This window comes from Corvus brachyrhynchos, unplaced genomic scaffold (genome assembly GCF_000691975.1).
Source record: "Corvus brachyrhynchos isolate BGI_N302 unplaced genomic scaffold, ASM69197v1 scaffold200, whole genome shotgun sequence".
Taxonomy (NCBI): domain Eukaryota; kingdom Metazoa; phylum Chordata; class Aves; order Passeriformes; family Corvidae; genus Corvus; species Corvus brachyrhynchos.
The window spans coordinates 338,365-354,187 of record NW_008236184.1 but is presented as its reverse complement, the minus strand read 5'-3'; the positions used below and the strand labels follow the sequence as shown (position 1 = coordinate 354,187).

The following is a 15,823-nucleotide window of genomic DNA, read 5'->3' as shown; positions in this document are numbered from 1 at the left end:
TCCCGCGGGGCTTCGGCGCGGCCGTGGAGAGGAGCAGGGACCTGGTGCGGAGGATCAAGGTGCTGAGCGGGGGGACCGCTGGAGGCTCCCGGTGCTGGCGCGGCTTAGGCCAGCTTGATACAGGGGTCTGTGGAAGTGTGGCACAGTATGGGGTATCTGAGAACAAGGTGGGTCTTAAAGGCTGTAGGAAGGAGAGGTAAGAGACATACGAGGAGCAGCCGAGGGCACTTTTTTCAGCCTGGAGGAGAGGAGACCTCACTGCGGGCTGCAGCTTTCTCATGAGGGGAAGCGCAGGGGCAGGGACTGATCTCTGCTCTCTGTGACGAGCGAATGCCAGGAAATTATGTCTGGAGACGTTTAGGTGGATATTAGGAGAAGTTTTTTACTTAGAGGGTGGTCAGGCACTGAACAGGCTCCCCAGGGAAGTGGTCACGGCTCCAAGCCTGGCAGAGCTCAAGGAGCGTTTGGGCAACGCTCTCAGGCACAGGGTGGGATTCTTGGAGTTCTCCTGTGCAGGGCCAGGAGTTGGCCTCGATGATCCTTGGGGTTTCTTCCGACTCAGGCTATTGATATTCTGTGATTCTGTTTAAAAAACACGTTGTAGTTAGTTTGAAAATGCAGCTGAAGCTTCTATGAAATCTTGCCTGTCACTAGGTGATGCAGTTTGCCGGTTGCATATTAACTCGGTCGTGTTTTGTTTCTTTTGAATGTCCTGTTCAATTTAGTTAAATCCTGTTAATTTAGTTGCATTATTAAAGCAAAAATATTACATTGCTATTCTCGTTAGGTATGTTTTTCCCAATGGCTGAGTTAAAATGTCAGCTTTGCAAAAGCAGTTTGTACTAGTTCAGCCAAACGGGTACATAACAAAATTTCAACTATAATTAGACAACAATACACAGGTTTATTTGTAGTTTTTTTGTAGCTTTTGCAGTTCAAGGGTTTGGGAGGAGGTGTTTGTTAACTGTAAAGATCCTTCTAAATGTGTTCTGTCTGTTTTTTTGGCAGGATGAAGCAGGAATCCCAGGTATATTAGTTGGAGTTTCTGTAGATGGAAAGGAAGTCTGGTCAGAAGGTTAGTATGTAGGAGTAGTAGTTGTGCATGCTGTCAAGCACTGATCAACATTTGAAAAAGGAACAATTCAGACAAGCTAATCAGGCTGGGATTTCATCTATGTTCCATCTCCGGACAGTAGGCAGAAACAGGTGCCTGGGGAGTATCAAATAACACCTTCCTTGGTAAACTTCAGTCATTTCCCGGAAGTAATAATTTGTTAAGTTCCAGAATATGCTAGTATGTCTCAACAGTTAGATTGGAGAAGCTTTCTTCCATTAATTTTTCAGATTAGCCTTTGAATGTATTCTGGGCATAGAGCGGTACAGTGGTCTGGTAGCACTGTATGTAGCAGGTAAAGAACTGTTCTCCCCACAGGAACTTCCTTAATAGTCAAAGGAATAATGGCTCACATTTGGTGACCTGTCTCCTGTTTGTGGGCAGAGGTGTCGTTTTACTGGGAAGGTACTGGGATTTGATAGGTGCTATCCTTTCAGAAATTGCAATGGATTTTTCTGGTTACACAGTTTAGTTTTAAGTAGAGTCTGTTAGTACTTCTCCTGTCATGTAGACATTTGATGTTTAAAAAAACATCAAAATCTGTATCTGTTCTCAGAAATATTTTCATGAGTTTCAAAAAATCCAGTGTGTTTTGGGTTTTTTGGACAATGAAAATGGTAGTAGTAAATGGCAACATCTTTCATTTATGTTTTATAGAATTTGAAGAAAAAAAATCTTAGTAAGTAAGATTGTAATTTTCTTTCGATAGTCTGCTGTTGCATTAATTTTTACATATGTATAAAGCTGATTATGGGTTTTAATTGCTCTTTCACCATGACAGAAGTGAGCTGGAGAGACTCTGATACCTTTTATAATGTGGCCTAAAAAGAAAATTGTGCTAAAACTTCATCACAGACTTTCTCAAATCAGATAGCTTTTCTGGTCTCAAATTATCTAGCAATGAAAAAGGAAGTTTTTATAGGACTTCTGCAGAATCCCCTCCTTGACAAGCAGGAGAGTGCCTGAAGGATCAAGTGCCAGTGGTTTATCAGCAGGACTGCCAGATCCACTACATGTGGGAGCATAAGCCATGGCAGAGCTTTCTGCTCCCTGCTGCACATGGATATAGAGAACAACAGGGCCTTGATAAGGCACCTGGGAGTGGTAACATTGCTCTAGCAGAGTTCTGGGTTGTTTGGGTCTCATCTTCCCTTCTTCATGGGGGGCAAAATAGGAACAGGTGTAAGTTGCATGTATTCAGTGACCACAGTACTAAAGCTGCTTTCTTGCTGATGGGAGCAGGTGTGAGGTTTGGAAGGTTTTCACTGGGGGAACAGCATCTGCATTCACAAGCACCATGCACTTGAGTAGCATCTAAGTAAGAGAAAGGGTCTTGGGCAACTGGCATGTCATCTGTTTTATTTCTTGTATTTTGTCAAGGTTTGGGGTTTTTTTTGCCTGAGCAGTTCATTGTTAGAATGCAGTTTTATATATACAGAGGTGCGTGCATTGCTTGCAGGCCTTTCTTATGCTGAAAACTGCAAATATGTCATTGCTGCATTTTCTTGCTTTTATGCTGCAACATCACCTGCACTTTCTTCAAACCTGGCTCAAACTGGGGACTAGTTTGGCAGCTTGATAATGCCTTATTAATTCCAGTTATTGCTACCAGACTTGTGGGTTGGTTACATAGGAAAACACTGTTACAGAGACTGTTAAAGCTGCATTTTAATTGAAGTCTTGCTGATTGATGTTGAAACATTGTGTGTAACACCTCTGTTTTGTGAAACCTTACAGATCAGGTAATTGCTATGAATTTGTGAGTGATTTCCTCTCTCAATTTCTGTATTGATAAAATAAGAGCCTTTACTGCTTCAGCCATTAATTCAGAACAATAAAAGGAGTGTTTATGACTGTTGGTCAGTTATTTTATAGTCTAGATTTTGGTCTCTTCGGGTTTTCTACACTGAATATTTGACCTCAGGAGTATAAATTTTGGCTTAATCTTCAATCTCATTTATCATTATGTTTGTTGTAGTCTTAATCAGCAACTTGGGATGCCATTGGCTAATCCAGTGGGCTCTGATTAACTGCTACTACTACAGTATGTAGTATGTTATTAACTGAATTGAAGCAGAGGCTGGGATAGTCCAATACTTCATATCCCAGTTTAGCTGGAGGAAAAATATTTTAAAGGGCCAGTAAATCTAATTTATTGCAAATAATTAATTCAGCATGTCTCTGTGCAAAGTACTTACCAGAGTGCTTTTATTTTCCTTGAAGGCTTGGGCTATGCTGACGTAGAGAACCGCGTGGTGTGTAAGCCAGAGACCATCATGCGCATCGCCAGTATCAGCAAGTGTCTGACAATGATGGCTGTTGCTAAATTGTGGGAAGAGGGGAAACTGGATTTAGATGCTCCAGTGCAGAAATATGTCCCTGAATTTCCAGAAAAAGTCTACGAGGGTGAAAAGGTATGTAGTTTTTTATTGGTAAGAGTTTTTTTGAATTTTTGTTCCTGTCACTACGTAGCTATTTGTGTACAGGTGCCTGATCTGGACCTATTCCTATAAAACACTCAAAATAATTTAGACAAGTACTGATGTTTCCTGGTCAAAAAAAGCAAATTTGGATCTTCAGTTTTATGTTGAGTGTGTAGTGTCTGCATATATACTCTTTTTTTTAACTGCATTTAATATGTGATATTTAAAAGATCTTACACCTTTGTCTCTTCTTTTCATGGTGAATTTTACTTTTTTGGTGATTTAATGTTCGTCTTTTAATGAAGAGAGCTCACATTATTCTGTCTACCTAGGTCACTATTACCACAAGACTGCTAGTTTCACACTTGAGTGGGATTCGTCACTATGAAAAAGATATTACAAAAGTAAAAGAAGAAAAGGAAAAGGCAAACAGAGCACTTAAGCTAACAAAATCCCATCAGGATAAAGAACAAAAAGAAAAAGAAGGTAAAGGGATGGAAAAAACTGATTGTGTCAAACAGAAGAAAGAACATGATGGTGAGACAAAAAGCCGAAATTCAAAGCCTGGCAGGAAAGACAAGGAGTTTGAACAGGAAGAGTACTATTTGAAGGAAAAATTTGAAAGTGTGATTGAATCACTGAAGATATTTAAAAATGATCCTTTGTTCTTTAAACCAGGTGAGTTTCTATTAATGTAGACCAAAATGTGTTCTTCTGGTGAGAATTTTGTTTCAAATAGTTTGACAATAAAGAGGATAGTAGAGTCCAGTAAAGAGTGTTTGTGTGAGGGTTTTGGTTTGTTCTGCTTCCCTTCCCTTTTTTTTTCTTCATGTGCCCCATTAAAAGCTCAGCAGAGAAGCACTTGGTCTGTTCTGCACAAACCATCTGGTCATGTAATATATATGTATAAGACTTTTCTCCCAGGAGCAGTAAGTGCTCTGAAACATACTAGTTACTGGATTTATAAATGCTAAAGCAGAATATAATTCTGGTAAGAAATTTGTATCTACAAAGTATTTTGTAAGCAGATACCAACTTGCTGTAGTCATGTTCTGGGCCTTCTAGATAAGAGCCAGAAATAAAAAAATTGACTGAGGCACTAAATCAGACCTAAAAAAAAAAAAGTCTACAGAAAAAACATACAATCACAGAATTACTGAAGTAATTTATTTTTGGGATTATTTAAATTAAGTTTAGAGAGGACTTTGAGGAACTTCAGGTGTAAGTTTTAGATGAGTTAGGTTAAGGTAAATTATATACATTGCTGATAAACAATAATGTGCATTTAAGGGGAGAGGGATAGGAAGAGGGAGAAGTTAAACACTGTCTTGGAGAGCTCTAGGAACCACTTCAAGTAAGAGATCTGTCTCAACTGTAGGCACTTCAGCAGCTGCTCAATATGTAGATGTTTCATAGAAGGCATTAGCACAAGGATGAGATTTTTAAAAAATGAAACTTTGTTTTGTAAATAAATTCTATTGTCTTAAATTATATGCATGTTTGTGTTCATATAATCTTTTGGGATATTCTAGAACTGGAAACACTGTGCTAAAAGTGATGAATACCATTGAAAAACGTGAGTACTGCTGTTGTCTTCCCTTCTCCAGGGTATAGACACACAAACAGGTCACAGTAGCTGAGCGTCTTTTAAGCACTAAAACACAAGTCTTTTATGGCTTATGTCAGCTTTCCAAATCCAGACATCCTTGTGAGACCTGGTGTGGTAAATCTTGTGGAAAGTATGTTAAATGTCATCGTTGATATCTTGGCATGAAACCTGACTGTGCATACAGATCCCTGGAAGGTTTTAGTGCTGTTCTCATAGCAGGATCTGTGTCTGCTGCAGTACAGAATTTCCTAGGCCTAGGATGAACAATGGTTGATTATTCATTGCTATATGCAGTTTTATTTGCAGTATGATTCTATTTAAGCATCATGCACCTAATGTGTGTTTTTTTCCCTTTCTCATTGTGTTTCTTCAAGGTAGTCAGTTCTTGTACTCAACGTATGGCTTTACTCTCTTAAGTGCTGTTGTGGAAAGAGCTTCAGGACAAAAATTTACAGACTATATGCTGAAAATGTTTCGTGATTTGGATATGCTGTCAACTGTCCTAGATGACAATGAAGCAATGATATATAACAGAGCAAGGTAAACAAGGGTGGAACTCTTAATTTTTCCACAACAACTGTTGCCCTTTCTATGTTAATTAAGTCAGCTGAATTAAGAATGTGTGATTTTTTTTTTTCCCAGGCATTTGAATGAAGTGTTGTATGTTACCTCAACATTAGTCATGTAGCTGGTTGCAATGCCATGGTATTGGTTCTGTAATTAGCACGTAAAATTACAGAATAAGAAATAAGTATTTTCCATTCTAAGTTTGAATATGGGGGGTGAGGGGAGTAATAAGGGTGACTTTGAAGTTTACATTTACTTTGGGTACAAGTAAGCACGTAAATGCAAATAAAGTAAAACAAGGAGTTTATATTGGAATGTATGGTTTGCTTAATATACTGGCATTTAAAGAGTTCCATGGAATTGTAATAGTCTCACAATAACACGAGGTTTTCATAAATCAAATTGCAGTATGAATCTTGGCCAGAATTAAAATTCTGTTTAACACAGAACATCCTTTACCAATTGATTTTTAAAAATAATTTAACATAGAAAAGAAAAAAGTACACCCCCCTCCCCCAAAACTCCTACAAAAACAAAACAAGGCACCCACACAACAACAAACCCAGAAAAATTTATGTAACTGGATAATCCATTCCAATACAGTGGATCAAGCTAGGGTTTCTTGTCTGGCTCTCTCTTATTTTATTGACCTTCCTGTCTGGGCTTTGCAATTGGTTATTGACTCCCATGTTAAATTTTGGTGTGGGACAAGAATTCTGTTGAATGACAAAGCAGGTTGTCGTAAAAGTCTCATGAAAATGACACTCAGACTTTTTAAAAGTGTGGCTTCTAAAATGCTCTCAAAGAATGATGAACATGTTGAATCTGAGGTTTGTAGTACATACAAGTGTATATTGAAAGTGTGTGTGTGCACAGCTTTACTGCTCTATTCTAAGATGCTTTGTGCTGGTGTTTAGTTTGCTTGCAAAATTTCAGAGGTTCTCTGGGTATAGACTCAGAGGCTCATCTGGATGATAGTGATGTTCTCATAAGTTATCATAAGTTATAAGTTACCTTGTACAGTCAAGGCTTTTTAAAATGTGTGTATGTTCATCCTTTTATAAACTGAAATATGGGAGGGATCAAAGAATTGGGACAGGTGCTGTTCTGGGAGTCTTTTTATAGGTACTTACTGTTAAGCAAAACTGAGATGCTGATTGATGCTGAAACTGTGCGTTTGCTTCCACAAATTGGAGCTTGGTGCCTCAAAATAGAATGTATTGATGTGTTGAGGTTTGTTTAATGGTTTGGTTATACTATATTTATCTAATAGGAAAATGCTTAAAAATCCATGTTCTAGATATTTAGAGTATAAGTCAATGTCTTTGTAACAGGCTTTTTCCGTGATCAAAAAACTCATTATGGGGATAATAATACACAAGATAGTAAATATAATAATAACAAGATACTAAATCACTGTCAGAGTTGATGATAGTCTTGCATCCTGGACCATTCATCATTCTTCCTTTGTTTCAACCTCTGACTTTCAGTGTTATAAGTTACTCAGAAGTCTGCTAAAAAGCTTTCCAATACAGGCACAATCTAGGTAGGGCTTTTCCTTTTCGTAATTCTCCAAGTAGTACATGGACCTTATTTGGTCTAAAGACCAAAGGTTGAAATTCCTTGGGTTATATATTTATTCAACAGTCCTTTCCATATGTTGTATGAAATTAATCAAGTCATGATTGGATTGTTTCTTTCAAAAGCATAATTTGTTCTGCACTTCTGTTGTATTTTTCCTGATAGTTTGTTCTGCAATTCTGGTTGGCAGTTTCTAATTTGTGTTATGCAAGACTTTAATGCTCCTTGCTTTGTTGTAGAGTATGGCAACCATAATGGGGCAGTGGGGGGAAATCAGCCATAAATGGAAACTACTGTCTCAGAGCAGTCACCTAAGCCTTAGTTGTAGGATTCCTTGTTCTTTAAAACACTTAATACCTAGTACAGGGATTTTAAAAAAATCAGTGTTGGCTGATCTATTTATTTCTGTCACATCTCTTATTTGTATACTGTCTTTATTCTTAGTATATCCTAAGATGCAGCAGGATTAGTACTTTTATTGAAGTTAAGCTTCTAACCTAAGAAATCACCTTAATTTTTGTTTTTCTGTCTGAATTCCTTGTTGATTTTTCTGCAATAAATATATTTTAAAAATATATTTTAAAAACTCTCTAAATGTTAGTGAGAACAAGCTAATACATGCTCAATTTGCTCTTTTAAGGTAGGGCAGCTTAAAACAGTTGTGCACAGGATATGAGAATGACAAGTTGAATTTTCTTGAATTTTAGGTGTTACGTTTACAACAAAAAGGGACGGCTGGTAAATGCACCATATGTGGACAACTCTTACAAGTGGGCTGGTGGTGGCTTTTTGTCATCAGTAGGTGACCTCCTGAAATTTGGAAATGCCTTGTTGTACAGTTATCAAGCCGGACAATTTAAAAACAGGAATGACCAACTTCTTCCAGGGTACCTCAAGCCAGGCACAGTTGCAATGATGTGGACCCCAGTGCCAAAAACAGAAGTGTCGTGGGACAGGGATGGTAAATATGCCATGGCTTGGGCTGTGGTAGAGAAAAACCAACAGTATGGCTGCTGCAGACAGCAGAGACATTACGCATCTCACACCGGGGGGGCCGTGGGGGCCAGCAGTGTCCTCCTCATTCTGCCTGAAGAGCTGGACCCTGAAGCTCTTGGGACTTGGCCAGTGGCACCCCCAAGAGGGGTAATTGTCACTATTATCTGTAATATGCAATCGGTTTCCCTCAACAGCACTGCCTTAAAGATTGCAAGGGAATTCGATAAAGAAAAACGGGCACAGTATACAGACTAAAAGAGATGTATGTGACTCAACTCACTGAACTGAAAAACAAAGGGAGAAGGGTGTAATTGGACTTCAGTATCACTAAGAATATGGGAAGAAAAAGCATAGGAAATTCACTTAACCTCTGCTAGTGGTGCTAAACTTATGTCTAACTGGAATTCATCTCTCAGGGAAATTCCTAACTTACAGAAAATGAGAATGTAACAGTCAAAGTTGACTTTCTGTAGTACCTGTGTAAATTATCATTATATTAGCAGGTTATTTTTCTCAACTAGTGAAACACTTGACAAAGATTTTAAAAAAATAGCTTTTTTTTGCACTAAGAAGTACAAATTATCTACCGTGAATGTTAAACTTTAGAAATATTTCACATCTCAATTTGAACACACAAATATGTTGCTTGTTATTGTCACAGTTCCAGTCTGCCAAAACTGTTCAGTATTACTTTTTAAAGAAAAAGTGTATCACCGTTGCTTTTTGTTTTCACATAGCACTTTCCTTACTTGCTTAAAAAAAACAACAAAATCCAAATCCTGAAGCTACCTCCAGAATGCAGAGTTATACCAGAAGCAGGCTTTTGTCAGAGCTGTGGATTAAGCATTAGAAAAGAATTAATCTAGAGCAATGTAAGTAAATATCTTTTTGTTGTTTAGATGTTCTCCCATCCATTTTTATTGGACACAGAGAATGTGTGAAATTAGTTTACTGTGCAATGAAGGTATTATTTCTAGAGCCAGATCCACCCAAATAGCACAATGTGGCAAGCTGTCAAACTGTCTCATTGTTTTTGAGTGATACACATGCTAACTTGGTAGGCAGAAATGGCACTGTATTCTGTAGTGTCAATATTCCTTTATAAACACAAATTAGGAACTTAAATAACTCAGTACAATTTAAAGCCCTTTCTTGAAGCCAGGAGTAGAAGTCTCACCAACCAAACATGGTCGTGGCAACTGTCATCTCAAAGATTTACCTCCACCTCACTTCCCCTGTGTTACATCAGACAATTATTTCCAGGCTGAGACAAAGTAGAAGTATCTTTCAGGAAAGGTTTCAATACTTCCTTTCCTGCACTGTTTAGCAGCTCTGCTTCTCTGAATTCAAGGAGCAAGATGTTTTGGACAGCAGCTAGCAGAAGGTAGCCCTACCTGCCTCTTTCCTGAACTAATGCTTTTAGTATTATCTTCATAGTTGTTACCTGCCCTGTGATGATACAGCATGCTGCCATGTCTGTTCCCACTATGCCTATGGTAATATTTATTACCTAAGACCAAGAAACCTGGAAATTTAGTATTTTGAGGGGTCAGTGTTTCACCTACATTTTAAATTGAAGCTAGTAGGACTAGTTTAGTATACTCTTCATAATTATAACATTTTGTGCCTTAAAAATTGTTTGCTTGGGGTTTCTGGCCCACTCACCAGAACTTCACTTTTTTGTTCATTAATAATGTATTGTCTTTATCTCAAGAGTATCCAATCAGTAAACACAACAAAGAGAACCCTTCTGAATGAACTTTCATTGGTCAGGCAATAAATTATCTCCTCTTTCTCTGAAGTCTTTGGTATTGTCTGACAGTTCCAATACAGAAGTACTGGGGACTTCCCCCAGTCCTGAGCACCTGCTAGCTGGGGAAAAGCAGGAGTGCTAGCTTTAGGCAGGGAATGAGAATAAGAACTTCTGGTTTTGTGTTGAACACCTGAATAGAAATAGATCAAACATAATGTTTTAAATGCAGAAAATCTGAAGAGTAACACTTTTAGGATTTTTAACATATTTGTCTTGTACAATACCCTGTTTTGCAAATGGTATTTCTTGTTTTTGAAAAACATTTTGTATACTTGGGAGAAAACAAGTTTCACTCACTGTTGTGTGTGAATTTAGACAAAGGCTGAGAATGTAGAAGGTGTAGGTTTACTGTTACGCTTGTTTGCATATGAGCGAACACTAACAAATGTAAATATTTGATGTATGAAAATGAGTAAGGGTAAAAACTAAGGCATTGCTAATACCACTATATTAATGACAGTGTCTCACTCCCCATTTAGAATATGTTTAGCCACCAATTTTTTATTTGCATACCATGTTCTTTATACTTGATCTCCTGTAATAAGGCTTTTAAAAAGCCTCTGATGTCACATGCGCAGTACTGGAGATGCTCTGATTTCATCTTCCAGTACCTGGAACAAAATGGGTCCCTGACAGTCTCTGCTATGGTATTAAATTAATCATGAGTTCTTATCTTTTAGGGTAGAGAAAGCAGAGATATGAGCGAGTAGGAATCAATCTGGCCTTAGCGTATGTATTCAGGTCAAAATTAATATTGCTACTTTGTTCTAAAACCAGTGATTTGATGGGCTGGCATTTCATGTGGGAAACTGTCTGGTCAATTAAGAGCAGCTTTCATGATAGACTTAATTGTGAGTGAACCTTTGTTGTGAGTGGCACTGACATAAACCCCTATTTTTCTTAGAAGGCACGTGTGTTCCATTGGTACACCTGTTTCTGTATCAAACACCTCCTTCTGCATCTGGTAATTACATGTTCACTGTTAGAAATAACTGAAATAAAACTTACCTTGCAAATGCAACGAGTTGCAGTATCAGGTTTTTGGTTTATTTTAATGACTAGACGTATATGAGTTTTCAGAGTCATAAAAAGAATACTAGTTAATTAGAAAATCCCAACAATAATTACCTCACCAAGACACCTGATACTTTTAAAGAGATGTTGATACATAACTTGAGATATTATTTAGTAAAATAAGATATACGTAAGATTTTGTTTGAATGTTTTGTCATGGTTAAAAACAAAATCCATTTTTACCAGCAATTTAGAAAGGCATGGCTTTCAAAAACTAATTAAACCCTTTTCCTTATTGCAAGAAAGCAATTATTTAATGCCAGTATTTAATACTGACAATATGCATGGGTTTGCTGTACTGGTTTTTTAATGACTAGATACCATTCACATCTCTTAGTGTAGTTGCATGACTTAAAATTTCTTATATGCCAATTGCCTTCTCTATACTGAATGCTTTCAGTGCTTTGCAAAGGATTCCTTTTTTTTTTTTTTGGGATAGAAATCTCAGTTTAGAATACCAAGTGCAGTCCTGAGATCAAATTAGTGGGAGGAAAAATCCAGGCATTCCAGAGAAACAGCTGAACATAGGTGAGTAACTTTACATTTTTATTTATCACCATATTACCCAAGATGGGGAAGGGACTACAGCAACATTGAAAGCAAATGAGCCATTTAAGATCCTATCTAGCTTTTGCAACCCTTGCAGTTAGGGTAGTTGCAGTAATAAAATACACTAAATGTGTTCTTAAAGCAGTTTCTGTTGCTATATGCATTACGCTGCAGTAGTTTATGATTAACAAGAGCAAGGATGCAGAAGTCCAAGGTTTTTACTGTTTAAATGCAAAATTATAAAAATAGAGCTCAGTTGTCTGCAAACTTACAGGAAAAACTTGCAGTTCAAATCATTTATTGAGAAAGAGATTCCAGCAGATTAGTCAGGAGTAGCATGTAATTTGTACAAAATCAATCATAATTACATTGTTGTTGTAACAGGCGTTTTTAAACTGGTAAGGCTTTCAGGAGCACAGATCCAAAAAATCACATGCTGAACCATTCAGTGTTGCTTTCTTCTAAATGAACAGCCTGCAAAGAAATCACATGAGTAGAGATATGAATAGTCTAGATACTAAAATTGTTAGACTGCCTTGAAAAATTGTCCATCCAATGAAAGGAAAATTCAAGGATTAAATTTAAATTTCATGTACCACAAGAGGAGAAGATTTAGCACTGTAAGTCTTCTCTAGCTCAACCTGAACAACATGGCTCTCATGCAATTCATCTTAAAATAAGACTAAGATGTACCATTTCTTTTCTTCCAGATGCCTTTTAAAATTTCAGTCTACTGTTCCATTCCTTAGTGACAAAACCCTCAAACTGAAACAGCTGCTAGGTGTGTTGTTACCATTTTCAACTGCTCAACAGCCTTACTTCAGGTATTGTCCTCACATTTACTACCCCTGTGTAGTAGCACATTATATAAGCACTGCTACGTGTAATTTCTATATATGTTCACCTTTTGCACTTTGAACAAGAAATTAGTAAAATCTGGATTAGTTTCTACATTTTTTTAAATCCTAAAGTGTTTCCAGTGCTTTTCATATACCCCAGACACTGGGCTGCATTCAAAGATACTGGTGTTATACCAGTTACCTGTATATACGAGTTATCTGCTTATAATTATCAGTGGTTATTTATTCCCTTATAATTTATACAAAACAATTTTTTTTTTGAGCCAGAGAACTGCTTTACAGTAGGGCTGTTTAAAAACAAACAGGCAAGCCATTAGTGACTAGAAGTGGCACAGAATTACTTTAGCCTGGCAAAAGTACCCTACTCCTTTCATGGTGCTTTTTAACGCTCTAAACATAGCACGGAGTTAAACAGCAGTATTCATCATATAAGCTGAAGGAAATGACAAGTCACCTAAAATAAAGTGTGTTTGATGACAATGTAGGTGTTTAGCTGCCTGGCATATCTGTATAGCCATTTAAAAACAAAGAATCTGAAGAAAAATTCACAATTCTGGGCCCATTAACAATGTTTCTACTAGCCAACTCTAAGCAATTTGCAAAGTAAGTGTTCCAGTATCAGTTTCCAAAACCAAAGCTAAACTATTTGCAGGTTATAAAATGCCTTTATTGCCCTTACCTTCTGTGAGCCTGGCTTTGCCCCCAGTTGGCTGACACAAGACAGTTGAGCACCCTACACACAGGACTACTGTCTGAGCATGGCTGAAGACAGTGGTGATCTTGTAGCACCCTGAAAAACAGCATTATGAACCTTTCCACTGGGTATTTCTAGCGTCATTTTTTTATGTGTTAATTGAATCAGGTACTCTAACTACCCTTGTCCAAAAATACATCTGTATTTCATGACACAACACACCAAACCAAATGAAGCAAATAGTTGTGTTCCAAAGTGCTTGCCTTTATTTAAATGCGTAGGAAAGCAAGTTAGGTAACTGAAACTGGTATGACCCCTATACAAATATCAACACAGCCTGCTGGCTGACAAGCCCTAATTTGCTTATCACATCTCCTGCAAAGAAGTTGAGCAGCTCTAGATTAGCCTTCTCTGCTGAACAGAAGAACCCATGCAGCTGGAGAAATATTTAACTTGTAACAGTAGAACACTGCTGTTGACAACGCCTGGCAGCTCGGAGTATAAATACTGCTGTTCCAATCTATGTTTGCTTTCTGTTTAATAATTGGTACATGTAAGGCCTGTGCTTGGTTGCATTCTATAAAACTAACATAATATTTAAATGCAAAGACTGGCACAGAATAACTTCACTAATTCCTTATGCAATGCTTTTGTCTACAACTTATAAATTCTACAACTTAAGAAAGAATTAAATCACTCATACATGGCTTAAAAATGGAATTTTCACTGCTTTTCAATTTCTTCCCCTGAAAAGTATTTTTAATTAGCCAAGAGGTATTTTTGGAGGGAGAAAACCTGTAAAGGGTTTAATCTGGATGTGGATATACAAAATAAATAGGCAAAGGTGAGCAGAGATTACATTTTCAGCACATGTAGATCAGAAAGCTAAGATAGAACATATGTTGCGAGGAGGGTCCTCTGACAAAAGGACTGCTTGGTAGGGAGAAGTACTATTAGACAGAACAACAGATCTCTGCTTTGTTTAAATTACAAAGAGTAAGTGTACAAATCTTTGTGAAAAACTGCTAACAGCTAAAATTTAATCACAGCAAATGTTGTTTTCCCCCTGTTGAATGTGAACTTCCACGTTGATGAGTTTTTAACGTTTGTGGGTTTGGCAGGGAATGAGCCCAATCCAATTCAGTAATGAGGCAGGAACTTCCAATACCACTGACCCAGGGACACATAAGGCCATCTGCTGTTTTCAATGCCTTGTGCATAGGATTCTATCATTGAAGCTCTCCTGCTCTGCTCGATATATCCCTCAAACACAAAAAACAATTAACCCAACAATAATGAAGATAACCAATGACCTATGGGCCTATGTTGACACTAACTGTATCACAGTGTATGCACTCATGTATACTGCTTTGAAGAAAGTGTAAGAAAATACCAAAAAACCACTAGAGGCTTAGCCTTCAACTATGCTTAAAAGTTTACTTTCAAGCTGTTTAAATTAATTTACATCACTTTTAGATGGAATACAATGTCTCAGAGCTTCTTAGAAAACTAGGCTACTAAGATAGAATAAGATAGTAAGAAAACCTGAGTACATCAACAGTTCCCTGCTTCTAGTGAGGAAGATCACTATTGTAAGCAAGTCTATGTGTTTTCTTACTGCTATAATCTTCTTAGGCTACAGCAGTTTCTAGGAAGTTGCCACACTGGGCAATATGGATGTAACTGCTGAACAAAGAAGCTGTTCACTGGTAGAGCACATTCCTGTAATGGTGCTAGAAAATCCCATGGTTTACTTTATAAAAGAGAAGTTGACTATACAGATGTCTCTGAGCCAAAGTAATGAAGATCTGTGAAAAGTGGACATAGGCAACATCTTATTACCCTTGTATATGAGCTAGACGGCAGCTTAGTTCTTAACAGCAATATGCAAAAAAGGCAGTTGTTTATGTTTTACTTTCTGTGCATATGTGCAGGATACCTGCATATATCCTTGTCAAAAGTTTTTCCAGCTGCTCTTCCAGAACTAACTTACAAAAGGAGGAAAACAATGTTGGCTTCTGTTTGAAACTTGTGCTATGGATGCTTTAAGGCCTCCATTTAATCTCACTTTTTATACGTGCAAATCTGGGGGGATGGGTTTTTCCCTACTTGCAAGGGTTTTATAAAGGAAAAATCCCAACTAAAGAAGGTCTCATGCCATAACCTCCAGAAAAGAAAAGGCGGATTGTTTGCATTAACTTTTTCCAAAGACTGAAACACTTCTATTGTTAAAAAACGGAAAGCAATATACAGACCCTTTTCTCTACAGAATAGATAAATGAAACTCAGATAAAAAAAGAAATAATAATCAACCGTTATATGAAGATGAACAGTATACAAAATTAGTTTGTTCCTTCCGTAACATGTGAACATTTAAAATATTTACCTGGACATTTTACATCCATGAAGTAGGAGTTTGGGCTCTGCACAAGACGTTTCTTTTTGTGCTTTCTCTTCTCATCCTCTAAGGAGGGATGCACTAGGTCTTTGGCCAGCTAGGTGGGGCAAGAGGAAAAGCGCACTGCGCGTTACGCGGCCACATG

General features: G+C 37.6%; 2 protein-coding genes across 2 annotated transcripts in view; one reads left to right on the top strand and one right to left on the bottom strand.

The window, feature by feature from the left end:
• Positions 1 to 6: 6 nt before the first annotated feature.
• On the top strand, positions 7 to 11,127 carry LACTB (lactamase beta). Its single transcript, XM_008636792.2, has 6 exons — positions 7 to 59; positions 1,009 to 1,075; positions 3,338 to 3,528; positions 3,870 to 4,215; positions 5,521 to 5,686; positions 8,002 to 11,127. Exons 3-6 carry the CDS (start codon positions 3,391 to 3,393, stop codon positions 8,543 to 8,545), a joined length of 1,194 nt encoding a protein of 397 aa, XP_008635014.2. The 5' UTR covers positions 7 to 59; positions 1,009 to 1,075; positions 3,338 to 3,390; the 3' UTR covers positions 8,546 to 11,127.
• Positions 11,128 to 11,702: 575 nt separating this feature from the next.
• RPS27L (ribosomal protein S27 like) overlaps positions 11,703 to 15,823 on the bottom strand; it is a 4,462-nt gene continuing 341 nt past the window's right edge. The window contains exons 2-4 of the mRNA XM_008636781.2: positions 15,667 to 15,775; positions 13,266 to 13,376; positions 11,703 to 12,200 (exon numbers count right to left, since the gene is read on the bottom strand). Of these exons, the coding sequence (XP_008635003.2) occupies positions 12,172 to 12,200; positions 13,266 to 13,376; positions 15,667 to 15,775 (249 nt within the window). The 3' untranslated portion in view covers positions 11,703 to 12,171. The remainder of the gene's footprint in view (positions 12,201 to 13,265; positions 13,377 to 15,666; positions 15,776 to 15,823) is intronic.